The 25,386-nt window shown below is 41.4% G+C and overlaps 2 protein-coding genes across 7 annotated transcripts in view; one reads left to right on the plus strand and one right to left on the minus strand.

Annotated features, from left to right (window-relative positions):
• ACVR2A (activin A receptor type 2A) overlaps positions 1–4,068 on the plus strand; it is a 70,144-nt gene extending 66,076 nt beyond the window's left edge. For both annotated transcript variants that reach the window (XM_074873808.1, XM_074873809.1), the window contains one exon: positions 620–4,068. In XM_074873808.1, coding sequence (XP_074729909.1) covers positions 620–814 — 195 coding nt within the window. In that variant the 3' untranslated portion in view covers positions 815–4,068. The remainder of the gene's footprint in view (positions 1–619) is intronic.
• ORC4 (origin recognition complex subunit 4) lies at positions 2,524–25,194 on the minus strand. Of its 5 annotated transcripts, XM_074873813.1 has the most exons (15): positions 25,125–25,194; positions 23,601–23,672; positions 21,184–21,260; positions 19,373–19,463; positions 16,781–16,856; positions 16,290–16,375; positions 14,130–14,178; positions 13,481–13,632; positions 11,464–11,637; positions 11,044–11,130; positions 6,864–6,972; positions 6,034–6,129; positions 5,880–5,947; positions 5,231–5,468; positions 2,524–2,657 (listed from the first exon to the last, which is right to left on the minus strand). In XM_074873813.1, exons 2-14 carry the CDS (start codon positions 23,670–23,672, stop codon positions 5,280–5,282), a joined length of 1,326 nt encoding a protein of 441 aa, XP_074729914.1. In that variant the 5' UTR covers positions 25,125–25,194; the 3' UTR covers positions 2,524–2,657; positions 5,231–5,279. The 5 variants fall into 5 exon arrangements, with proteins under 5 accessions (XP_074729914.1, XP_074729911.1, XP_074729913.1 ...); XM_074873810.1 differs by lacking the exon at positions 2,524–2,657 and having other exon boundaries at positions 3,762–5,468; XM_074873812.1 differs by lacking the exons at positions 2,524–2,657; positions 25,125–25,194 and adding an exon at positions 24,472–25,066 and having other exon boundaries at positions 3,762–5,468.
• Positions 25,195–25,386: the final 192 nt, after the last annotated feature.

Genomic DNA, 25,386 nt, shown 5'->3' on the forward strand with positions numbered 1-25,386 from the left:
TAGAGTAAGCAGTGTGTGTGAGGAATTTCTGGGATTGGTGACGGGAAGAGCCTGCTTTCCTGGGCTGGTTTATGGCTAGAGGCTCACAGTAATGCCACTGCTTCTCCTGAGCAGTGTTTGTTTTGTTATGTTTTTTTTTTTTTTAAAAAAAAAAAAGGGGTTGTTAGAAACAATAGATGACAGTGTCTGTCTGCAAGAAAAATGAGGGTGTGTTACCATCTGCTCCCTGGCATTAGCATATTGCTGTATTAGCTGAGTGTTACTGTGGAGAGAAGTTAACTCCTGTCAGATACAAACCCCCTTTTGTGCTGTTTGGTATTTTTTTCATTGAAGTCTCCGACAATCGCTGAAGGACTTGACCCCTTTCAGAGTGAGATCTTTGGAAATCCCCTGGTGACTCTCCCAGCAGCCTCCAGCGCTGCGTGGCGAGGAGGATTTCCTCGCTGGTGTGTGTATTGTTTAAACAGTGCCAAATAAATCAGACACGCTGGGCTCCAAAACAAACACGGCGTTAAAATTGGTTAAAATTGGGCAAAGTTTCTCTGAGAATTGCCACCCTGGTCACGCTTGCTGCTGACTCTGTGCCCCTTCTTTCTTTCTTGGCTTTGTTTGCTGGCAGGGAATGGCGATGCTCTGCGAAACAATAGAGGAGTGCTGGGATCACGACGCGGAAGCCAGGTTGTCAGCGGGTTGCGTAGAAGAACGGATTATTCAGATGCAAAAACTAACTAACATAATCACGACAGAGGATATCGTGACTGTGGTCACAATGGTGACAAACGTTGACTTTCCTCCCAAAGAATCCAGTCTATGATAGTTGCACTGGTCACGGCACTGACCGCCAGGACTCTGCACTGGAGCTGCTACCGCGGACGGGACGCTGATGGCGTTGCTGGTTTCTGGGGGAAAGGAGGAGCGGTAAGTCTCTGCGGAACGTCACCAAGAGGGGTGGGGGTTTTTTTTTCCTTTCTTCCTCCCCTTCCTCCTCCCCACCGTGGATCCGTGAGACTTTTTGCATTCCCTGCTTCCACCCGAAGGACTGAGAAACGATAACGTGCTGTTAAGGAACTTTTACATGAAGAATACGGACCTGTACCGGCTAATCGAGCGTTTTAAAAACTGACATCAGATTTCTTAATACCTGTCAGAAGAGACTAATTCCTTAAATGAACTACTGTTATTTTTTTTAAATCAAACATTTCATTTCAGATTTAAAAAAAGGGTAACTTGTTTTTATTGCATTTGCTGTTGTTTATAAAAATGACTATTGTAATGCCAATATGACACAGCTTGTGAATGTTTAGTGTGCTGCTGTTCAGTGTACATAAACAAAAGTAATCAAGTGGGATATAGCAAAGAGGCTTCCAAGTATTACTTAACCTCCCTCAACAAGGTATACCTCAGTTCCACCTCGCTAAATTATGAGATTGACAACACTAATGAAATTGGAATAATAAATTGATCCATGTTTTGTAAATGATGTATTTCAAATTCACTGTGTTATTTAAAAAGGGTAAGCTACGCTTCATGCCAACAGTAAATGGCCATTCCTAAAGCAGTGTTTTTAGCCTTTTCTTGTACTAGCTTGTTGTGTATAAAGAAATGCTGTTTATTGAAACAAAATTTTCCTTCCTGTTTTAGTTTAAAGCTTTTCTCTTTCCTCCATTTCCCAGAATATCTCATACATTTATTTAACTGAATACTATTTAGGTTTGCTGTGTCTGAGGAATATTTGAAAACTTAAGCATGACTTTTTTTTTAATTTTTCTGTGAGCTGTGACACTGGAAAGCTCTGAATTCTTGTTCTTTTTTGAAAGAAGTCTTTTTTCCTATTTATGTTTGTGACCAGGTCTGCCTAGTGTGTTCTCTGTTTCACTAAACAGGATGATGCAGTGGGTTCTGTATCACTGTTTCAGGATCACCTCAGGAAGCTCAGTTACCCCAAATCCCTCCCTCTCTGCTTGGAGATCTGTAACTTCCCTCGACTTAAAGCTTGGTGCCATCCTGTCAGAGTCCTCCTTAATGGCTGCGCCACGCAGGTTTCTCCTAGAACAGAACGAAAAATTCTAGCCACAGATTTCAGATGATGACAAATTTCAGGGATAATTTAGTTACGCTTACAACTTTGAAAATATGCAAGGACTGTTTAGAGGTAACGAATACCAACGTCCATAGCCCAGCCTCACAAAAAAAAAAAAAAAAAAAAAAAAAAAAAAACATTGAATCTGCTTTCACAATGTTCTTTGGGAGTTTAGGAAGTCATGCCTTAGACTCCAACTCAAGTGACTGGTAGGTAGGTGCCAAAGTGCTTTTCAGAACTAGTTCCAGTGCATTGATTTGCTGGTCCCTTCCCTCAAAACCAAATTTTCCGAACCTCTCGAGTACAGAACCGCCAGGAGCGTGCTGCGTCTTCTGTCATTGTTTTCTCTGTTTTTCCACCGTGCGTTCAGTGTCTTGGAGGAAGCTTTTCCTGGTGCAGTCAGGGGCTCGCTGTGAACATTACCTTGAAAACTGCTCTGGACAGCCACAAGATACTCATGGTTTTACCCGTACGTGAACTCCTTCATCTCTGGGAACAGTACGAGACCTCACGGAGAACCAGACAGAGGGCAGCGTCTTCTTGCCAGGGTGGGGAGGGAAGGGCTGGCAGCAAGGGGCTGTAAAGAGGAAGAACTGTAGTCTGTGGCTGTAATTTTGACGTGATGCTTTCGTTTGGCTTCTGTTTTTAACCCAGAGATGCAACTTTACGCACACGTTGCTGCCGAGTTCTGAACAAAACACCAATCCATTCCTGCTTCACGAGTTGTAACCCCCTCCCTGGCAAAACTGGTGTAAATACAGATGGGTTCCTAAGGAGTTACTCAAGCTCTGATGCAAAAATTGGTCATGCATAAAATGTGTAAATAAATATAAATTTCAGTGGGGTCTGGGGCATTGCAAATGGTGCCTGGCCTGACCTCAGCGAAACTGAGAACCTCTCTCTATTTTAAAACCACCTTGGGGTAGCTCCAGTTGTTTAAATATTGTACCACTCTTAGTTTTCCTGCTTTATAACAGCATAATTTACATCACTGTGAAAAGGATATTTGCAGCATAAATGCTTTTTAATGGGTAAAATTCATGTCCCCAGGGGTGCTGCGGTTCGGTGCTTCTCCCTGGGCCGTCTTTCCCTTCCAGAGTGTTAAATGTGCTGGGCCAGAAGATGCCTGAGCTGGCAGCACTGTGCAGGATTTGGCCAGAGGGATGCAGGGGGGAAGATTTTGCTGCTTTTTTCCCAGCAGGCAGCAACCAGTGGCCCTTTCAGTGTCCCTCTGTGTCCCTCGTGGTGTCCTGAGCTCCAGAGGCTGCCCCTGGTCTGGGAACAGCCCCATGGAATGCCCCGGGAGGGTGAGGCCTTTCCTGGGTGACTCCGTAGCTCCCCAAGTTGTTGAAGTGGGGGTGAAAGTCCTCCCTGTCCCCTTCTTCTAGGCAAGGTCTTAAAACATTGGTGGCGGTGTCAAATACCAACTCTTGGTGTGCGAACTAAGCTGTAACCAGACAGTACTAAGCCTTTCCTGTTCCTAGTAGCAGTCAACAGAAGAAATCGGGTCACCACTTTGCTCTTTTTCCAGCTTCTCTTTTTTAAGCTTTTTTTTTAAAAAATACATTTATTAGGAACACTTGGTACAAAATGCAGAAAGCTGCACTCTGCGTTCATGGGCAAAATGATTCAAGTAGCATCCTCGATGGAACATCATTTACCTCAGATACTCAACCAGCAGTACTTTTTTTTTTCCTTTTATTTTATTTTTTTAATGCTGTTTCAGTCCATATACTATTCGTTACCTCTCAAGATTTTGGTAAGCAATTATTTTACCTTTACTCTTTGTATCTGTCAGTGTTTTGGGCACAGGTTGTTGTACTACTGTCAAAAGGTACTTGCTGTTTTTCTGCAAGTACTAAAAAACAAACCAACCCCTTCCCCTTGCCCTCAATAAAGTGATTGTTAAATATTGTACAAATAAAAAATGTATACTCTTTCTCCCCTATTCCCCCAGAAAGTTAAAATAAAAAATGTGACTACTCTGAGTTGCATATGCTTTTTTTCCAAGTGTAACACGGTGGGAGAAGAGAGGTGTGGCAGCAATTCTCCAGCTGCAGGGTAAGAAAAAAAAAAAGGACAGACCTAGCAGTTTAAATCTAGTGGAGAAGTAAAGGCAGAATCTGCATCAGCTCCAGCGTTTCTGGTGGAAAACTCTCCTCTGGTACAGGGTTACTGCTCAGTACCCCCAAGGAGCTGATAAGCTCTTGTCCTTCATCTGAAATTCAAAGCCTGGCACTTTTCTCCCTTCTAAAAACATTATGGATGTGACATGGAGATGATGGAACCATTATTCTGTTAAAAGTGTTTTGTTTTTTTTTCCAGCCAGCATTACTGCTGCAGTTTGGTTTTGCAGAAGTGATGCAGGACTCAAGCCAGAGCTCTGAGTCTGCTGTAAAAGCAGAGTTTTGCCTTATTTCTGTTCGATGGGGGGGGGCTGGGGGGGGCGTTGAAGGTGGTTACTTACAGCCCAGAGCTCTGAATGCTGACACTGAACTTGAGCATGGCCTGTGACAGGCAGGGGAGGTATCACTTCCCCCAGATAAACACCTCTTTGCCTGAAAAAAAAGGGCTCTGCAGGAGCCCAGGGAGGAGGGGCCAAGCAGGAGCTGAAATTTCTCAGGCCTTTTGACAGACTGAAGCCACAGGGCTGCTAAAAAAAAAAAATCACCTGATCAGGGCTTTAAGGGAAGAGTGAGCCAACTTTGCTCAGGATGGAGGAAGCCATCAGCCCTCCTGCTTCATGAAACATAACCTCTTCACAACACAGTACCAAACCAACCCTCACTCACCCCAAAATGGAGCATAGTTCTAACATGCTGCCTTGAAGGGTGTCTACCTAACCCCCCCTCCTTCCCTGCTGAAGCTAGTTGTGATTAAAGGTTTAATTAAGGAAGTGTTCTTCATCAAGTCAAATTTGAGAAGAAAAAGTACATGAAGTACAAGCTTTGAACTGCGTTAGAGGGATTTGTCCTTCAGCACCCAGTGTGGGACCCTGCACCGGCAGCTACCACGGCCTCACCCCGCGAGGGAGGAGCAGCAGAGAGTTACTCACAGTAGCCGCGAGATGACAACAGCACTAGAGCTCTCCTTAAAACCCAACATTCCTGATCCGTCAGCGAAACAAGCTTCTTCCAAAAATTTATTAACCTGGGGGAAAACCTTGCATCATCGGGAGTGCAGAAGCGATGGCCGAAGCTCAGAGCCAGCTGAGCGAGGAGGCCGCCCACTGCTTCACGTCCGTCGGGCAGTTGGGATACGCCTGCAGAGCATCCATGATCTGATTGTTGTCCAAGAGCAGGTTCATGAGGAGATACTCTCTCTGGGCACGTACAGACGGTCTTTCTAGCGGTTTTACTAATTCCAGTTGTAGTAAGTGTTCAAACGCCTAAAAATGAAAGAAAAAAAGTAATTTAGGAAGTGGAATATCACATCACTCCGGGCTGTATTGCTCATTTTGAATGACCCAAGCTGCTGTTTTGACAGAAACCTGTCAAATCCAGGGAGATACTAAATGCCAGCTCTATTTTACCATAGCTTTTCTTAAAAAAAACAGTATTTAAAATCCAGCACATGCATAACTGAGTGGGAATGACTCTGTCCTGCAACAGGGCCCCAACAAACATCTGCTTCAAAACTGAAATACTGGTTTTTGATTCAGCTTTCAGCACCCCAAAGCCCCCAGCCTTGGTTCTAGGGCTGCACATGACTACTTGAATCTGTGCACCAGGGAAAAAAAAAACACCAAACCAGAACATCTAAATACTTTACAATTAAGAAAATAACATTTCAGACTCACCTTCATGACAACTGGCTTTTCGAAGTTGTACATAGAATGCGCCTTCCTTTGTATGAACTTCTGGAATTCTATAACAGGAATAGGGGGAAAAAACCCAGTTAGTTAGGGGAAAGTAAAAGATGTAGGGTTTGTAAAGTTGGTGTATTTCTCTCACCGTTGTAAACCATCTGGAAGTTAAATGGTTCTCCTTCATAAACATCATTTAAGTGTTTCATAGCTATAATTAGACAGATTTCCAGGACAGACAAACCTAGAGGGAAAGACAAGAGCTCTAAATATTTCTCTCGAGCATATCAGGAAGACAAGCAGCTCACATACTATTTTTATTCCTCTATTTTTACATGCTGTAGGCCTCACCTATTTGTGTTACAGATCTTCATAATATAAAAAAAAAAATCCAGAATTGGAGGGGCTAGATAAGCAAACATTTGTTTTCCAGATATTTGAAGCAAGAATGTTAGGAAATGGGCTGCTTCCATCAAAAAGCAACAAATTTCAGTATAAAGAAGAGCCAATTGTACAGCATGACAGGGAATTTTCAGTAGCACCAAGACAATCTCCATGCTGCTGTTGCGGAGTGAGCATGGGGAGGTTATTCACTACTCAAGAGCTACAGAAGTGACAGTCCCTGGGCCTGAGGAGACTTTGAGAAGCCCGGGGCCAAGCCAGACCGAAGCCTGGGAAACGTGGGAGCTGTAAAGCAGCCCGGAGCTCAGTCAGCTCTTCCTGCTCAGGGAAGCGGTTCCTCCTGTAAGGATACTCACACTGAGTATCATCAGCAGGAGCCGTTTCTTTCTTCTCCCTGTTTGCACAGGTTCCAAATCGCTTATCAGAGAAAACTCCAGCGCAGAGGAATCCCCCCACGGCTCCTCCCAAGGGGAAACATGGCCCTGTACACCATCTCCAGCACCAGGAGAATTTCAGGAAGGGACTGGACACGTTCCGTGCTCCTAAGGAACATTTGGGGACAGAGCTGAACTTTACCGTGTACAATATTGGCTCTCGAGTCCATTCTGTGCTGCCTGCTTGCCTCCTGAAGATCTGAGGCAGTGATAAGCGGGTGATGCACGGTTACGTTACTCACAGCCAGCATCTAAAAATAAAGCAGAAGACTTTTTTTTTTTTCATTTCATTACTAATTACCAGACGTACTTTCTGCTTGGGGAGGGAATGCAGAACACATTTCCCCTGGAGTCACCCACTGGAAACATCAATGAACAAACCCAACACATGGTAGGCCCACACGGAAAACCTTGTAAATAGCTGGTAGCTACAACCTCACTTTGCCAGGAAGGTTTTCCAGGCTTAAAACTTTCAAGCCTCCTCACTAGAGGAGATAAACACTCATTAAGGTGTTTATATTAATTTCAGTGGATTAGCATATTTCAGTGATTGCTGGAAGAATGATTTACAGCTGTTTTAAACACACCTCTGTACACAGAGCTACAGCACTCCCATGGCCCGGAGTGCTGAGGAAGTGTCTGCGGGCAGCTCTCAGTTTGTGGGAGAGGAGCTGCGCCGTCACAATGTTTGCTGAAAGCTCACCTAGTGGCAATTCGAAGCTTTAAATCTTCACAGAAAGTGAGTTTTGAACAAACGTGAAGTGTTGATCTGCTCAAGGATAGGGAGGCTCTACAGAGAGATCTGGTCAGGCTGGAGCGATGGGCTGAGGCCAACTGGAGGAGTTTCACTAAGCCCAAATGCCGCGTTCTGCACTTGGGCCACAACAACCCCCAGCAGCACAGGTCTGATGGGGAGCGGCTGAGGGAACTGGGGGGGTTTAATCTGGAGAAGAGGAGGCTGAGGGGAGACCTCATCGCCCTCTACAACTCCCTGACAGGAGGGTGCAGAGAGGGGGGATGAGTCTCTTGAACAAAGGAACAAGCACCAGGACAAGAGGGAATGGCCTCAAGCTGTGCCAGGGCAGGGTCAGACTGGCTCTTAGGAAGTATTTCTTTGCAGAAGGGGTTGTTGGGCGTTGGAATGGGCTGCCCAGGGCAGGGGGGGAGTCCCCATCCCTGGAGGGGTTGAAGAGTCGGGTTGACCCAGCGCTGAGGGATCTGGTGGAGTTGAGAATGGTCAGTGTGAGGTTAATGGTTGGACTGGAGGATCTTCAAGGGCTTTTCCAACCTTGATGATTCTTGTGGAGTTAATAAGTAGGGAGTTAACTGGCCTCTTCTGACACCATTCTTCCAAAGGTGTCAGTGATCCATGAGCCATTACAGGGCAGCAGTGACCTGCACCTGAAGTACCTGTCTTGTACTTTGTAGTTTAATACTCATCAACAAAAAAAAAAAAAAAAAAAAAAAAAAAAAAAGGCATTTAGTAACTGCCTCCTACTTTCGCAGGTCTGTGTGATGAAAACCTGTTCATTTCATCTGCTTAACGGAGGTTTTTGCACCAAGAACATCCACTGCTCTCCTACCACCAGCCTTTTCCAATCCTTTTTCTCTCCTAGATGTCCAGGTAACAGCCTGAAAAAGCTGTGCCATCATTCAGCCTTCTAAAGGTACAGAGTGAGGTTTTGTACGTTGTACTTCCCTTTGTAAAGGCAATTTGGACAGGGAAGGAAGGGACAGTGAAGCAACAACAGCCCCAAGTCGCTAATGGATGTGCAAAATGGAAAGAAGTGGAGGAAAAAGGAACAGGTAACCGGCCATGCAGAGCCTGAGCACGCAGCATCCTCTGCCTCAGTGCCTGCAGAGGCAGACAAGCAGCTGAGGGGGTAAAATCACCCACCCCAGAGAAACTGTGGTGAAACAGCATTTACCAAAAGCAAAACTAGATTCTACCAGCTCAGTTATGAGCTATCTAGTTCAATTTACATAAAAAGTAAGTCATTTTACTCTGCTAAAAAGCTTGTTCAACTCTTTCAAGGTTCAAGGTTTTGCACGATACCGTTTAGGGTACCGCAACATGAAACAGGCACTGAAAACCCACGTGTTCATCCGACAGTGCAAGTGGTGGGGAGCACTAAATGTAATTTAAAAATAGCTGGGCACTGAAAACAAGGCTTCGCCACCAAAAAGCGGATAATTAGCAAGAGTAGCTCCAGTTCTCACCACCACCACGCTGCCCATCACGAAGCTTCTCACCAGCTCAAAGGGCAGACTCCCACAGGTTTTCAAAATTAAAGACGAATTCATCCTGCCAGGCAATTAATCCACACTTCAGCTAATACAAAAGAATTACAGAAGGGCTAGAGTCTGTATTAGATACTTTTATGAGCAAGATGACTTCAGAGTGAAAAAGCCCCTTTCTAAAGGAAAAATTCAGAACATGCTGAAGAAAACAATTAGGAACTTCAGCCTCGGCTCTGACACACCTTGGAGCTCAAAGGGAGGCTCCTCAGCCATCGGCTCTTTTGCTGGCATTCCTTCAAGCCACTGAGACAGAACTGGGTGCCCCTAAACTAGAAATAATCTGTAATCTTGTACCAAACTCAAGGAAACAGAGGGCTACCAAAGAGAGGACTCTGATCATGCTCTGGGTTTCAGAACTAGCACAGAAAGGCTATAATCTCCTTTTCAGAGCAGCAGTAAAAGCAGCGTTGGGAAAAGCTGTCAGCACTGAAGGGTCCAAGAACAGCCCCACCGCGGAGCCGGAGGTTAGAATCTGAATATTCACACAACACAAGATGAGCAGGTAGGTTTAGTGGGCTTTTCACACTGACAGAAGCTCACAGATATTTTAAGATGGTTAAATAAGTGTTACTTATCTTCTGTAATGAATGTTACTGCGTTTGTATTGACTGTGTTAAGAAACAAAAATGAGGGGGACAGATTAGAAAAAAATAAAAAGACCCTCCAACAGAGCCTGACCACACATTAAGCTTCAGCTCGTCTGTCGTGATAGGAGGAAGCTCACTGTCAGCATTTCCTCCTCCTCACTGCACACAGAAGCCTTCCCTCAGGTCCCAGGGAGGCAGCAGCCGAACGTCCCCGTCCCCCTCTCCCCTGAGCTAACTGGGAGACGCCGAGGTTACGCGTCAAATTCTGAAGGCTTCCTCAGGCCCCTGATGCCAGCTAACATGGTCATTTGGCAGAGCTGAATTAACTCCTGTCTCAGTATTTCTAGGAATTAGTAGCCTCAAGCTTCCAGCACCTCAAAATTTAAGAGATTTAAGATCTCATTTCCAGTAACGGCTGAATTCAGGACAGCATCTGGGCTACCTGAGCTGCCCCACACATGAAACCAGCTCTGGAGAAAAGAGGTGCCTCATCATACAGTTCATAAAGTGATTTTATCTGATACTCTGCCTAAGAAGAAATTGGAATTGATAAAAAGAAAACAAAAGTGTTTCCTCTGCGTGAATAACAAGACTGTTGATACACGGGGATGCTCCTACTGAAGAGGGATCCAGGAGCAACTAATCCAGAAACGCGAGTGATCTGTGCTCAGGAGCATCGTAGCAGGAAGGAAGAGAGGAAAGAGGGATGACAACAACAAATATTTTAGCTCTAAGTGACAGTTACTCCAAACGCAGCACCGTGTGCTTTTATGTCAGAAGTACATATGCCTACACAGGGAGTTACTCAAGAGTAGCTGTGCTCAACAGGCCAGGAGCACAGACAAACCCAACAGGGTCAGGAGCAGCACGAAGCAGAGAGCCTGAGGTGATGCAGGAATACAGTAAGAAACCACAGTAAAAAAATGGCACAAAATTTATTGATCTTTGAATATGACAGGCATGGACGAAGAGAAGCAGGTTTGGTATAGCAACAGAATTAGTGAAAGAGGAGGAATGGAGGAATATTTGGCTGCAACAACAGACTAAAGGGTAGAAAAAGTAGGTTTCACTACAAGCCGTTTTCAGGATTCACCAGCAACCAAAAACAATCTCAGAAAGGAAAATACATTGTGAGAGTATTTTGCCTACAGTTTTGCTTTATAAATGGAAAGAACTTGGCAAAAGTTATTTTAAATACCACAAGCCCACCACCACTTTAATTAAACAGTACACCCTGTAACTGCTACTGAAACTGGAACTATTCAAATTCATTAATAAAGCATGGACTGATAAAGCATGTGAGAAACCAGCACTGTCAAAAGCCCACTGACTAAAAAGATGTTTCAAGCAAAGCTCAGATAACTGCCTTGAAAACCACAAGTTTACTGACTACTGTAAATCAAGAAGATGATACATACATATCGAAATACATACCAACAGCAAATGAAGTGAGCGCAGATCTTTAGTGTAGTGAAAAAGGTTCTGCAGCATGTCTTGCACAGTTTTATCCTCTGGGAGACGCTAAAAAATAAAAATTTAAGTGATATTTTAATCATCTCAGCAGATCATTTCACGCTTACCCCCAAAAAAATAAGGTAGCTAACTTTCAGAAAGAGCTCGGCTTACGCTTGACAATACAATTCTTCATGTCTAACCTTAACTTGCTGGTCTTTTTTGTGGCACTTCTAATTTTATCTCCAGACTTCAATAAGCAAATATTCTCTATCACGATTTATTCCATATCAAACTCAAATAGTGAAAGGAAATACTAATCTTAGGTAAAGGCTTTACACTTACAAACCAGTCTTACTTTAGAAGTTTTACTAAAACCAAGTATAAAAGAGCTTTAAATACCTGAACATTATTATTCCATCTTTGTGCAAAAGACTCATCAGGAAATTCAGCAGGAAGAGAAAGCTGTTCCTTGAATATCCTAATGTATTGTTTAAAATCAAAGGAATTCATCAAATATATCTGTCGGTGAGAGAACCTTGATTTTACTCTCTTCTCCAAGAGCTCCAGGATATCCTTGTTAAAAACAGTAAAAATAATAATTAAGAAAAGCAGGTGCATTCTTTGCTCCAGTAAAAACTACAAAACACCAAAGTAAATAGTGTTGAAAAAAAATAACAAATTATTAAATTCTCAGGTTTAAAGTGTTCTAACAAGACCTCTGCTAATTATGGTAATTGACATGCCTTGAAATGCTTAACAGCTAGCCATTTACCCCGATCATGTGATGCACTACATCATACAGGATAATTAGTTGCTAGGATACCCAGCAAAATTTCTCCATAGATTATGTAAATATTTCAGTTACTTAAGACTGCATTCAAGATGCTTCAGCCTATCATGGCTCTAGACAAGTTGTCTATTTAGTAGATACGTAGGTTGGCAGCTGTCAGTTCACATGCCTTTTGTCAGACTGGAAGAATCCAGCTTAAAAAAAAAAAAAACCAAACAACTACTTAAGAGCCAATATTTCTCTTTACAGATTGCCACACAGAACTAAGCAAGTCTGCCATCAAGTTGTTGTTGGAGATACTAGAGAAAAGCTCTTTTCTCAGAACACAGAGCAATGGGCTGATATCAGAAACATGCCAGGGGCCTCATCCCTGTAGAGAAATACAGCACTGTTCCCCCAGCCTGTACTGGGGCTGAATGATCACGCTCCCTTTCTAGGAATTTGGGGTGGGCTTTTTGAGTTTTTAAGGGGTTTTGTGTGTTGGTTTTGGTGGTTTTACTTGCAGAAAAAAAAAACCCAAAACTTTAAGAATACTGAAATTCCTCACCAAAAAGAGAATGGTAAGAGTAAATAGCTAACAGTGCAAAATATAAAGACCCCTTTTGATTTAGAAGCCACATTCAACAGGGACCAGTGATTTAAAAACAGCAGCGATCACCACAGCCACGGTACAGCCTCCGAGAACTCTACCTGAATTACATGCAAAAGCAGAGCACTACGGGGTGCTAAATAATGGGTGACAAGGATACCAGCCTTGGGACAGTAACGAGGAGGAAAAAAAAAAAAAAAAAGGGTTGTAATTTACTACATCCACTATTAACTATTTTATTAACTTCCACAAATTTGGCCAGCTAAATATCACCTGAACCCAATCAATCCCAGATTCAGGTTTTGAGGAAAGATTTTAGTTAATCTTTTTCTTGTCATAACCCAGTCATCTTCACCACCAATCCAGTTTATTGATAAAAATATAAATTTTATATTTTATAATTTTATTAGTACTTTTATTACTTTTATAAAAGTATCAGCTTCCATAGTCTAACCGAGTGACTGCTTCACAGCATACACATAATCTGTCCACACTTCCCTACAACATCACTGAAAAAAAAAAAATCACAGTCAGTTTAACAGGGATCCTAAACCCTTTTTGAACATGCTAGTATTATAGAAAAAGTGTCCTACTGAAGTGTTTGCTTAAAAACTTAAGAAATCCTTGTTCTCAGCACAAGGATTTAAACACCGGAGGTTAATACAAGACTGTTCTTACGACCAGGAGCTCTCCAAAGGGGGAACCACAGCCACATGGATAAATACAGCTCTTCTGTGGCAAGACAAGACAAGACAGCAGCCCTGTGCCTCCTTAGAAATGTAAACCTGCTCCATTAGCAGGAAAACTGAATGCTTTGCAGTTTTTCAGTCATCTAAAGTTAGCTCTCAGCACAAATTTATATATTTTTTTTACCCACTCTCCCACCCCCCTTCCCAATTCAAAAGTCAGAAAAATGGATTAATTGAGGAGAGTCTCTTAGTAAATTAAGGTCCCAGCAGAGGAGAAAACATTCCAGCCAAGACAAAAGTCTCTTTAAAACAACTAAAAACTTTGAATGAGGAAGTGCAGCTCCTTACCTGTCTACATGTAAGTCCAATAACTGTTACCGGAGTCTGCGCTGACTGGGATATATCGAAGAGATTGTAGAGCAGCGTCTGGTTCTTGTGATGAACAAACAAGTCAAATTCATCCAGGATAAACAAAACTGGACAACTGCTAGTTCGATCTCCTGAGATGGCAATTTTAAAAGTTAGGACAGGAACTTCATCAGACTTCCATCTCTACAGCTGTCACAAATTCTGGTTTTAACAATTTACATATTTTCTTTTAGCTTTTCACCGCTACAACAGTCAAAAGAAAAATACACTGAAAAATTGGTAGGGTTTTGTAGTGTTCTGCCAAGCATCATTTCTGGTTGCAAGGGAAGACAGACTTCTATGGCAAATTTTTAAAAAAAAAAAACACTGTTTTTAATAGCTCCTGGATAAAGGAATCCACCCTTCATAGCTGGCCATCACACGCAAGCCTTTACAGCATCAGTTATGTTAGGCAGATGTTTGTTCAGTATTAGGTATTTTTTGCTTTATTTTGTAACCACGACCCATTCTTGGGCTAGATATCTTCATATCACTTGTACAAAGTAGATGAAAAACCACATATATGCTAACTTTTCAGTCAAGTGACAAAAACACGCACAGTTGCAGAACGGGGGCTACTAGCACTTACCTTTCCTTAAAGCTTCCAGAAGGAACGCAAGATTTTCAGCAAAACTGCCCTACACAGAGAAGAAAAAAGCTTCACAAAAGATTTTCAGCATCATTCTGAGAATTGTGTAGCTACATCAAGTTCAGGCATGTAATGGAAGGCCATCTCCTCCTAAAACTCTGCTTTCAAAACCAGTGCACATCTGAAAATTTATGATGTTACTTCATGTTGTACAGCCATAACCTCTGCAGGACAAGGAAACTGATCGTTAACTACATCACTCCCCTTTTTTTCCACTCTGAAAACTCCAAACTAATTGCCTCAGACAAGCAAAAATTAGCAATCAGGAGAATGTCTACACTAAGCTAAATTTACAAGTAGCTTTATCTTTCCTTACATACTCATTTTCCATCTACACACACGCAAAAACTGCCACCTAACGTGTTGTGCTGAGAGCGATCAGTATGCAGTTTTTCAATTGGCAGCCTGATTAGACAGATGAAAGTGGCAAACATTCATGACAGAAAACAACAAATCACTACAACCATCCTGCTTCAGTCACACACACGGTCCCACTCTGAGGCACACGAGTTGTGAGATGGGAAATAACTGTAACTGAAGACCACAAGCCCTATCAAAGAAGGCAGAAAAGCCAATTTACTCTCTGAATGCAAGTTGCAGAAGCTAAGAAAGGAAAAATTTCTATGGAGAGAAGGACATTCCTGCAAATCCGTAGGTTTCCGTGCCTGTGTGCAACCAATGGGATTAGATGGCTAAGAGTTTAAATAAAGTAGTCCTCCACAATAACTTAACGGGGAAAATTATAGAGGAATTAAGCATATTTAAATCCAGTTTTGCCTCCAGCGTTTTTGGTAGTGGAACTGTGGACCTTGAGAAGTTGTTCTAGTTCTCTGTTGAAAAGGAAACTCAGTCAAACAGCTGAGCTGAAATTAAATACTTGCTATTTCCTTTTATTACTGCAGCTGTATTTGGGAAAATTTTAGCTCACCACCAGAAAGGGTTTTCCACCCTCTGTATCTAAAATTATTTGGGATAAGTAAGAAAGCAAAGCACAGCCTAAGCAGCAAGCATTTCCAAAAGATAATAAGGCCTAATAACTACAAGCTCCACTTCATCTTGTATTCCACGCTGCCTCTAACCTAGTTCTCTGGTCTCTCTTACCCAAAGTAGTAACATCTTATCTCTTCAGCTTTCCAGATGCAACTGTTGGAAATAAACCTCATCTGTGGAGATTTCACCTTCCTACCCTCACCTAATTGTGCTTTAGCCACCTGGAGCAGTATGACACAGGACTCCCAACTCTGTAAATGCTGCCCATCTCCAAGGCCACACCCGGGAGCAAAGGAGGAGCCGATGCTCAGGAGGGCCCTCTGCCGTAGCAGCAGGTGGCCCCTCCAGAACACTCACCGAGTAACAGACAACCACCAGGCGAGCTCCGATCACCAAGTTACTGCACACTCAAACGGGTGAAAGTTCATCAAAAGCACTTCAGTTATTCTCTTCATGACTGACTTCAGTACTAATGTAAATGGAGTTTCTTATCTTTGGGAAAAGGTCAATAGAAGCAAGTATTTCAATAGAAATTCCATGCAAAATGAGACCTCTAGGAAGCCGAGATCGATTTCCCTATGAACTACAACAAGTTGCAAATATACTACAGATACTGCTTTTTGGCTGGGTAACTTCCTCGCTCTTGGTCTTGAAAAATTAAAGCCAATGTTTCCAAAATACCCCTCTGAACACAGTCCCTTTGGAATGCTTAATGTTTGTTCCATTTAGAGGCTTGGAATTAATGTGAAGAGAGCCTTCCCATTCTTCCTCCTCTCTAAGTCAAAGCTGATGTTTTTTGAAAAAAATCAGATGCATTAATATTGCTTGACTAGCAAAATGTATCATTCAGCACTTGTGCAGCACACACTTGAAGTGTTTGTAAAGCAGGGGCTTCACAGGTAAACGCTGCCACAGTTTACTATTGCCATCAACTATTAAATATTTTAAAATAAGAGAAAGCTTTGAGAAGACTGAGCCAGCCCATCGCAATTTTGCTACTAAACTCTCAAAGCCCATTCAGTCTCAAGTAGCTGCATTCTACAAAGCCAGTTTTCTAGGCAAGGATTTTTGAGGGAGATAAGCAAAGAGTATAATAAAGTTGATACTTACAAAAACTTTATCCCCAATGACATTTTCCAGCTGCAGCTGTCTGGTGATCTCCTTCAGGGCCACTTTATCATTAGTCTGCAGAAGCCCTGAAAAAAAAAAAAAAAAAAAAGATTTTTCATGAACAATTGGCAGTTCTACTCCCCTCCAGGTCATCTCTACAGCCACTAGAAACTTATCCAGAAGCTCCTCTCCATTTCCAGCCTTACAAAGCTATGTCTTTTTATAAAGTAAAACTAATCAGTAATTTTCCATATGTAGTAAGAAGTTACTTAAAATAATCTGGTCACAACTGAACTGATTTTTAACATTTTGAAAATTAAAATTACAGAAGTTCTCTCTATAGAGAGATACCAAGAAACACATTTTGGAGCTCACGGACTAAAGTATCCATAAATGAGGCTAGATTACAATTGCTGAAACCAAAAGTTTTGTTCAGGACTTACAATATATAGCAACGAAATATAACATTTGAATAGTGCTGTATTACTTGCCATTCAGATGAACTTCCAAGAGGTTCTCTCTAACTTGTTTCATTTTTCTGAGCTCTTTTAAAACCCAATTTAGTAACTAGGAGAAAAACATGTAATATCTGTATAAGAAGATTAATGTATTAACAGTAAGTGTACAAATAGATATTATCAGATAGGAAACAGTATGTGCAGTTTCATTAGGTAATAATGTTTGAGTATTTTCAAGACTAAAATACTAAAATGACAACTTCACATTCACTGTCATGACTGTAGCAATTACATTTGTTCATTCTGCTGAATTAATAAGGAAAGAAACTTAAAAATAACTCCAGTATTTTAGTCATTCATTTTGGGGATAATATCTAGGGCTTCTCCCTTAACGAGAAAAAGCTTTACGAGGTTGAGATGTGAGAGAATTTGTCTTGAGTTAATATAGTATTCGGCTTCATTGCTGTAGAACAAGTATCTTTGCTTTAAATCTTTAAAAACACTATGCTTATTCTTTTCCTCTTGAAGTTAGGAAGCATGAGACAAAATTAAATTGCACATAATTGCATCAATTACTGCTTATAAAACTTAGGGGCCCCAAATTTACAGTCCATCAGGAACTTGTTCTTGGTAACAGTCATAAGGAACTTGTATTAAAATAAGTATAAATAGATGAAATGTTAACTTTTCATCCACTTGCTACTTTGCTTTTCCTTCCTCACCTGAGAACTCACAGCTCCCATCTGTGTATGTATACACACATATACACTTAACATAGACACATACAACTTTTTGTCTCCAGCAGGCTTTTTTGAGAACTAGAATCTTTCACTTGATATAGAATAAGAAAATCATTCATTCTGCATACGTGATTTGCTTGCTTATATTCTGGCAGGAAGAATCACAAATTTTCATCTTCACTATCCTTATGTAAAAGGTTTGGAAGAAAATTTAAACTTGAATTAAACAATAAAAATAGTTTGAGTTTCGGTGATGGGGGGACAACATGGTGTTTGGGGGATTGTTCTGTTGTGGGTTTTTTAAAAATGTTTACGTTTACTCCAATTTGCTTGTAGTACTGAGCTCATCTATACTTTTCTATTGATAGTGTATTTAGAAGCAGATATGGTTAGACTCCTACTACAGGTGCCAGAACTTACTATATGGATACTTGGAACAAAAAAGAAAGCTTATTCCCTCAGTTTCTCATGTCTATGCCCAATAAGCAGATGTCACCCGTTCGGGCTAGCCCCTTATCGAACAATCTCAATGGCACCTTAAATACAAGAAAATCTAAAAACTGCTTTCTGCACTATGAAAGTGCTTGTTGCTTCCTTACAAATCTGTAAATCTAATAAAGGAAAAATAAACTCCTGTTTGAGACTGGCAGGAAGTACACAAGTGGAGGAATCCTTATTTGTCACTCACTGGTTTATCAACTCTTCCCCCACCACCACACCACAGTATTTTGGCAATTATCCTTCTTCTGAAGCGTCGGGGGTAACAGTGGAAAGTAACAATAGTGACTGGTTTTGGAATGCAAAAGAAGCAAGCTGTCAACAAACTAGCAAAGTGATTGGTGTCAGCTGTATCATGGATATGTTTACCATCTATTAGTTTTTTTCTATTAATCTATATTTAAAAGCTTGAAGGCCACTTGCTTTAGCACCTGGGAAGACTGCCGAAGTAATTTTTGTAATTTCTTAATCTTGACTACTTTTTGCAGTAACAGCCAACCTATTTATCACATACTCAGATAAACATAAAAGATGTAGGTGTTTGCATAATATTAAGGTATATAACACTTTAAGTTAGACGACATCCCTTCATATGACTCAACTAACAAGAGTTCCTTTAAAATACAAAACCTACCCTTGTAGAGCTACTCCTAGCAATTTAGGTAAAAACATCCTCCAACATGTTTAAAACAGGATTAAGATACCTTACCATTCTCTACCTATAAACAGCTATGTAGAAATCCACCCCGTAGTCTACTTTTACAGTTTTGGGATGCCTTTTCAGTCATTTTTAGAGCGGAGGCCCGATAGCAATAGTAGGTTAACTTTCAAAGAGTAAGCAAAAGGTGTTTTTCATTGCAAAGATGAACTCTGTGGCAAGAACCACTACAGAATTGTAATAGGAGAAACACTGGACGAAGGCAGAATCTACGATACAGTCAGATCACTGAACAGCAAATGCCACTTGTTCTGATAAAATTACTTCCATTTTACACGTTTTGGGTATCTGTAGCGTGTCATGAAACCTGGTGAAGACACACAAAGAATTCCAAACTGATGCGTACTCCTGCAAGTCACTGTGAGGATGGACAGGTACGTGTTTTTGTCAGGTGCACGTTCTATTCTATTTTACAAACTCACTAGGAACTCAGCATTTGAAAAATTTCACAAGATGGTTAGGAAACTGACTTCTACATACTGTTATGCAACAGAATTAGCTCACAAGAAGTCCTGCAATGTTTTTAAATTATATGTAAACAATTAGCAATTCTCTCTTTAAAAACAGGCAGAGATGAAAATCTAGCTCCAAAAACTCCCAGGACTTCAGTGAGTTTATCTACCTCGTGCTTAATTTGACCTTGTATAAAATTTTACTACATGTTTATACCGCAGTCTTTCCCGATCCTCGGGGTCCAATAACGAGGGCAGAGTTACTTTCTCCATGAACCGTGGTTCGTTTCAGCAGTTCCAGCAGATGTCTGTATTGACAACAGCAATAGGTTAAAAACTTCAAACCAGACAACATTCTCTGAAACTATGGAAAAGTCGAAGAATCTTTAGAAGATAAAGAGAAAATTTGATACATTTCAGTTTGCTCTCAGAGCCAAGACTCCAGGCACGCAAAATGTAATACTGGCTGAGTGATCAGTTCTCTTAAAACATTTTAAAATATTAAAACAGGAGTCAGGAGTATCACTAATGCATAAAGTTCTACAATTCTGCATCATGAAAGGACAGACTTCAATAATTATTTCTTTTAAAAAAAAAAAGAGATTGCTCTCTGTGATACCACTGTAGTTCATGAAAAAGGAAGGCTGGCAAACATATTGAAGGAAAACCTTGACACCAGTAAAAATTAATAATCTAGTTGAATATATTTATTTTGACAATCTTCATAAAACTGATTATATGCTAAATTTAGGCACTCAAAGCTTGTGAATGGTAACAGTGATCCTGAACTTCGAGTTCATATTCTATTCCCACTGAAAAGAAGGAACAAAGAACAACTCTAAATTATCTTCAGACAGACTTATTGCCTTGTACCACATTTAAAGTGCTTCTAAAAACTACCAACACTTCCAATTGTCAGATGTTTACAAATGCATACATTTAATATGCCTTTTTTTTTTTTACTTTGAATATTGCTTCTCAAAGAGTGACAGTCATCACTGAACAGCTGTAGCAAATGCATTGGTTTTGGTCACTATTTGAGAGCTAACTATAGCTACAAGCCCTGACACATCTTGGGAAAGAAAAAAATAACAGCTGGGAAGTTCACCATGTTTTCTCTGCAGTATAATTCACCAACAGTGGCATATTAAGTAGAAGACACCCTGTAAACTGTTTTTCAGAATTCCAATATAAAGAGGGGAGGCCTGTTTTGTAGAATACTAACACCACAGAAATACATTTTCTGACAACAGTAAACATGTCTAGGTGAGCTCTGCACATATATTGCACTACACTTTTTTAATAACAGAAATGTTATTTTCCTTCTTGTAATGGAAAGAAAACTAACGCTCACATCAGGTGATTCCACTTGCATAAAGCTACTCTTGGAAAAACTGATTGTTCAAAACAAGTTCTTTAGATACACATTTGTTATTTTCAGAATTTGACCTGCATGTGTAAAAGGATTAGTATTAGGATAGTACTACTGTCACAACAAGTCCCTCCTTATCTTTAACCTCCACATCTGGATGACCCCGAGAAGTAGGTTTGTGTTAACTATGGGTCTCTACTTCAAGAAACATGATGCTGGCATCCAAGGCTTAAGATTTATTTTTAACACAGCTTACCAGTAAACAGGAGAAAAACTGAAGTAAAAATAAAGATTCACAACAAAAGAATTTAACTTTTGCTTGGTCAGATCATTAAACATAGCCTTAGAATATGCAGTAAAAGTACCCTTCAGGCTCAGAAAAAGTGTTCCATGAACTACAGATTTGAAACAAGGACAAGAAATCCAAAACTCAGAGCCTGGCAAAACAGCAAACAACAGCTGGATAAAAACCTCTTAAAATCTGAGGCAAACAACTGTTAGAAGGGTAGCACCAAGTCATTTAAGCTTGTATAATTTAGAAAAACAGAGGTAGCAGAAAATTCTGACTTCACCTGATTATTCTTCTACTGCAGTTAAAATAGAAATTACTTAGTATTTGAGTAGAAATTACTTAGTATTCAAATCAGCTCACTCACCTGTACTGATGGTCCATCCCAAACAGTTTTTCAGGAGCATGATGGTGACAGAATCTTTCACGTAAAATTTTTTGCACCTACAGATATAACACAAGACAGAAAGAATGCCTGGTGCTTCAAATGCCAGAATATACCAATAAAGTAACAACTGCAGTAAAATAATAGCAAAATATTCACGTTCCTGTGGTGTTACAAACACTCTGTAACATGTAATTTTTAATTGTGATCAATGATACAGGGGTTTTGAAAGTAAGAATGAAGTTGCAGTAGGCAGAGTATTTAACAGACTTTTGTAGCAGAAAAGAGAAAATTCAGTTCAATTATAGTGATATATATCTTTGGTCCCTTCTGCCACAGCTTCTTTCCTTCATCCCCGAAGGGATGTTATACTTGTCACCAAAATTAGGTCAGTAGTTCATCTAATTCATAGTTCTGACTTATTGTGTAATACAGGCAAGAAAACATTTACCAGCTGACTTAAGTAAAACTTAACTCATTTAGTGATTTCCCCAAATCCTCAGAGAATACACTTTTTGCACCACAACAAGGTTGCAGCCTACCACCTGCAAACATTGGAAAGTATCAAATTTAATTTCTTTGAAGATTTAATTCAGATACCTTGTTCCTAAAAGTTTGGAAGGGGGGGGGCAGGAAGTAGTACAAAACTGAAGCTAATATATTGCTTACAAAGGATGGAATGAAATCTATCCAGATTGATTCTTAGATGAAGTCCTGAAATCCTTCAAACTGCATAGTGAATGCAACTATTTTAATTATTATTTTGGATGTACTGCTTTGGATATCTTTAGATATACGTCAGCACTGACTACCAGTTTCCACATTGAGAACTGTTACTTAAAATTGTATTTTCAATTCCCAAACAGCCAACCTGCAGCACTACAGCAGATTTCTTCCTACTACTTGACCAGCAGCATGCAAACTGGACAAACCCAATTATTAAGAATTTACAGGACTCTATGCTACCTTCTCCCCATCCCTCATATAACCCCTCCTAAAACACCTGCATACTCCGTCCTTTTAAGGTGCTTGATGTTCAATTTAAGTGTTCATTGACCAAGAATTGCAGAGATTAAATTGCAAACTGTCAATGAAGTGATTTTCCTTTAAAAACACATTTGAGCACCTCGCCTTTTGGTCTAAGTGAACATCCATTTGACCTAAAAACTAGTTAGACCGTTACCATGCACATCTGTGTCACTGCTTTTCCCTTCTCTTAATCCAAGTTGGCTCTTTCCTCCCCCCCCATATGACTTTTCTTTACATTTTTCAGTTACATCTCTTAACCAAGTCCTTTTTCATTTCTCCTGAATCCTAACAAATCATGAGAAAGTGTGGGGTTCTATCCCAGATAAACCTCCACTGAGGCAATACTGTACTGCAAACGTTTTGCCTTTCTCCCACCTTAGGCAGCAGTTACTTGTTCATGCCTAGTTTAGCCAACCAGTCACTGTCCTGGGGTACCTTACTAACAGGCTTTTAGTATCATGAAAATATGTCTTCTTCTAACACTTAGCTAATTTATAATTTATGATGGAATTATCACCATCAGCTCTCAGTGGTTTTAGTTTAAAAATAAACACAGGTGGATGCATCTTCGTGAAGTACTGCTCAGTAAGTCTAAATAATGGATAGAGGAACAAGAGGAATGTATTTTGCTAATAATTCCAATTTATGAAAGGAATTTTTTAATGATCTGTGCTTTTCTTCCTGATTTTTCAGTTACATTTTCTTCTACTAACTTCTTAATGATTTAACTTTCAGATTTATTCTGCTTTAATGCATAATCTATCTGAACAATCACCATTGTTCATTCACAAGTGAAAAGGTTTTCCTCCTATGGAGGGATTGCATAGGTAAATGAAGGAAAGATATTAAAATATAAGAAATCACTGAACCAGAGATAACTCACTACAAGATGAATCACAGTTTTGAAGTAGCCACTTTGAGAAAACAGAAGAATAAAGCTTAAAATAAAAACTGAAAATGGATTTGGCAGCTGCTATCCTGCCTAGCCTAGGCTGTTAAAAAAAGTCACCTAGACTCTGATTCACCCTACAAGCAGGAAGATAAAGAATGTGACTAGATAAAAATAGATTTATGCAAATCTGGGGCCACAAATGGCTGTAAAAGCGCAAGACCATCTTTACCATTTTTATTAAGACTCCAAAAAGTAGATCATCGCTATAACACTGGAAGCAAGCAAACACCAGGTGAGAAGCTGGAAGAAATACAGACCATAAATATAAAACCCATTTGTAGTCCTAGAATTTAAATCAAGTATCTGTACGTGCCCTTTTAACTGGTCTAGAAAAAAGCTATAGAATGACAGGGATGTCAAGAGGATGGAAAAGCTTCATAGCTTATAAACAAAGCCTGCTAAAAAAGATGTTACTAACCTGTGAAATGCATTCTCCATTGACCCCGCTGCTCTCCTTCAACTTACGTTTACTCATTGCTGAAGCTTTCATCTTTAAATAAGAAAAAGAATATAGAGGTTATACTAAATAACATTCCTTTTAGTCAGAAACTGTACCTGAATGTTAGTAAACTAGCACAGCAAACACAACAAAGTTGCTCGTTTGTAAGAACTTAAGTTGTAATGAACTTCTTAACTGATAAAGATGTAGTGGTTCACCTTACCAGTAAAAAAGAAAAGATTGAAACATTTTTAATTAATTTCTGATTAGATGAAATCCACGTTTACATGCATCTTCTGCACAGCATTTGCTTTAGGATGATTTGCAATGCAATTCAAACAGTACCTCATGCAACTGATATGAAAGTTTTTCTTCAAGCTTTCTTCAAGTTTTTCTAGCAAGTTCTTCAGGGCAATGAGGCCACTCACAAGCCCGTGATGTGCCAAGCTGCACTCAGACAGCACGGCCTCACGCCTGCTGGTCCCGCAGAGCCAGGAGCGGCTCAGCTCACACCTTCAGACTTCAGATACCTTATTGTGCAACAACCAAACCGATACTCCAGGTAAATTGTACTAACAAGTAACATTTGTACCCCTCTGACAAACCACCGACAGTATTTGTTCACTTCAACTGCCTTTAGTTTGAAACAATGTAATTATGTTTCTGCAGCTGGAACAAGCTACAGGCGCACGGTAACACGTTAAGTCACAACAATTAAGTTTTTAAAGGAACAATTGACTATTATCATGATTATACTGGTGCAGCTTATAAGAATAACCACAGTGCCTCTCTAGATAAGCAGCAAGAGTTAAAAACAATTCTTCTCTGTGTTAATCCACGAGTCGCTCACAATTTACGCTTCTTTTAACACAGCCGTTTCCCTCTTCTCCCAGTTTTGCTCCTGCTGCTGTAAGCCAGCATCCTGCAGCCCCCCGGCACAGCAGCCGTGCCCAGAAAGGACGAGGCAGGCTGCTAAAAAAGTACACAAATAAAGAGGTCGCTACTGAAGTGGATGCAAAGGAGCGCAAGGCACCAAAATGCAAAGCCGGGGAAGCCGAACTGAAGCCATTAAATTAATTAAAGTGGAGCGCGACAGCAACAAGACTACCGGACGAGGTGCATGCCCGTTCCAGTTCTTTATCCGGGGCTCGGAAAGTTCCACCGAAGCACCGCAGCCGTCAGGTGCTGCCCACGGCCACCACAACCGATACCACCCCTCCCCTCCCCCGGCAGCGCCGAGGGCCCTGTGGGGGAAGGCGCCGCTCCCGCCTCACCCCCCGCACCGGAGAGGCAGCGGCCTCCAGAGACCTCCTGGCGGGGCGGCGCGGAGACGCCAAGCGCCCCAGAGTTCGGGGAGGGGTGTGGAAAGGCAGAGGAAAAGGCGATTCCTCCGCACCGGGGTGGCCCGACTGAGGCAGCGGGTGAGCGGCGCGGCGCGGCCTGGCCTGGCCTTGCCTGGCCCTGGCCCTGGCCCTGGCCCTCATCCTCATCCTCCCCCCTCACCTGAGGCAGCGGCCGCAGCAACCACCACCCTCGCGCCGCTCCCGCCCAGCTGCCGCGCTCCCGGCAGCCCCCGCGCCGCCCGCCCCCCCTCACGTGATCACGGCGGCCGCCTCCTCCCTCTTCTTCCTCCTCCCCCCCACTTCCGCCCCGGCCCTTCCCCGCCACTTCCTTCCGCCCCGCGCGCGGGTCTCCTTCCGGGGCCGCGCACAGCCCTCTGGGAAGGCACGTCCCTCCCTCTCCCCCCCCCGCGGCCTCCCGAGCT

The sequence above is a fragment of the Strix uralensis genome, chromosome 6 (assembly GCF_047716275.1).
Source record: "Strix uralensis isolate ZFMK-TIS-50842 chromosome 6, bStrUra1, whole genome shotgun sequence".
Lineage (NCBI taxonomy): Eukaryota > Metazoa > Chordata > Aves > Strigiformes > Strigidae > Strix > Strix uralensis.

What these genes read in the sequence shown, in the direction of transcription:
- ORC4 (XM_074873813.1), bottom strand. Translation starts at nt 23,672, where the DNA reads ATGAAAGCTTCAGCAATGAGTAAACGTAAGTTGAAGGAGAGCAGCGGG. An exon ending in TTGGACTTACATGTAGACAG is followed by an intron (nt 11,638 to 13,480) that starts GTAAGGAGCTGC and finishes GTTTTTAACAAG; the next exon opens with GATATCCTGGAGCTCTTGGA. An exon ending in CTTCCAGATGGTTTACAACG is followed by an intron (nt 5,948 to 6,033) that starts GTGAGAGAAATA and finishes TTCCTGTTATAG; the next exon opens with AATTCCAGAAGTTCATACAA.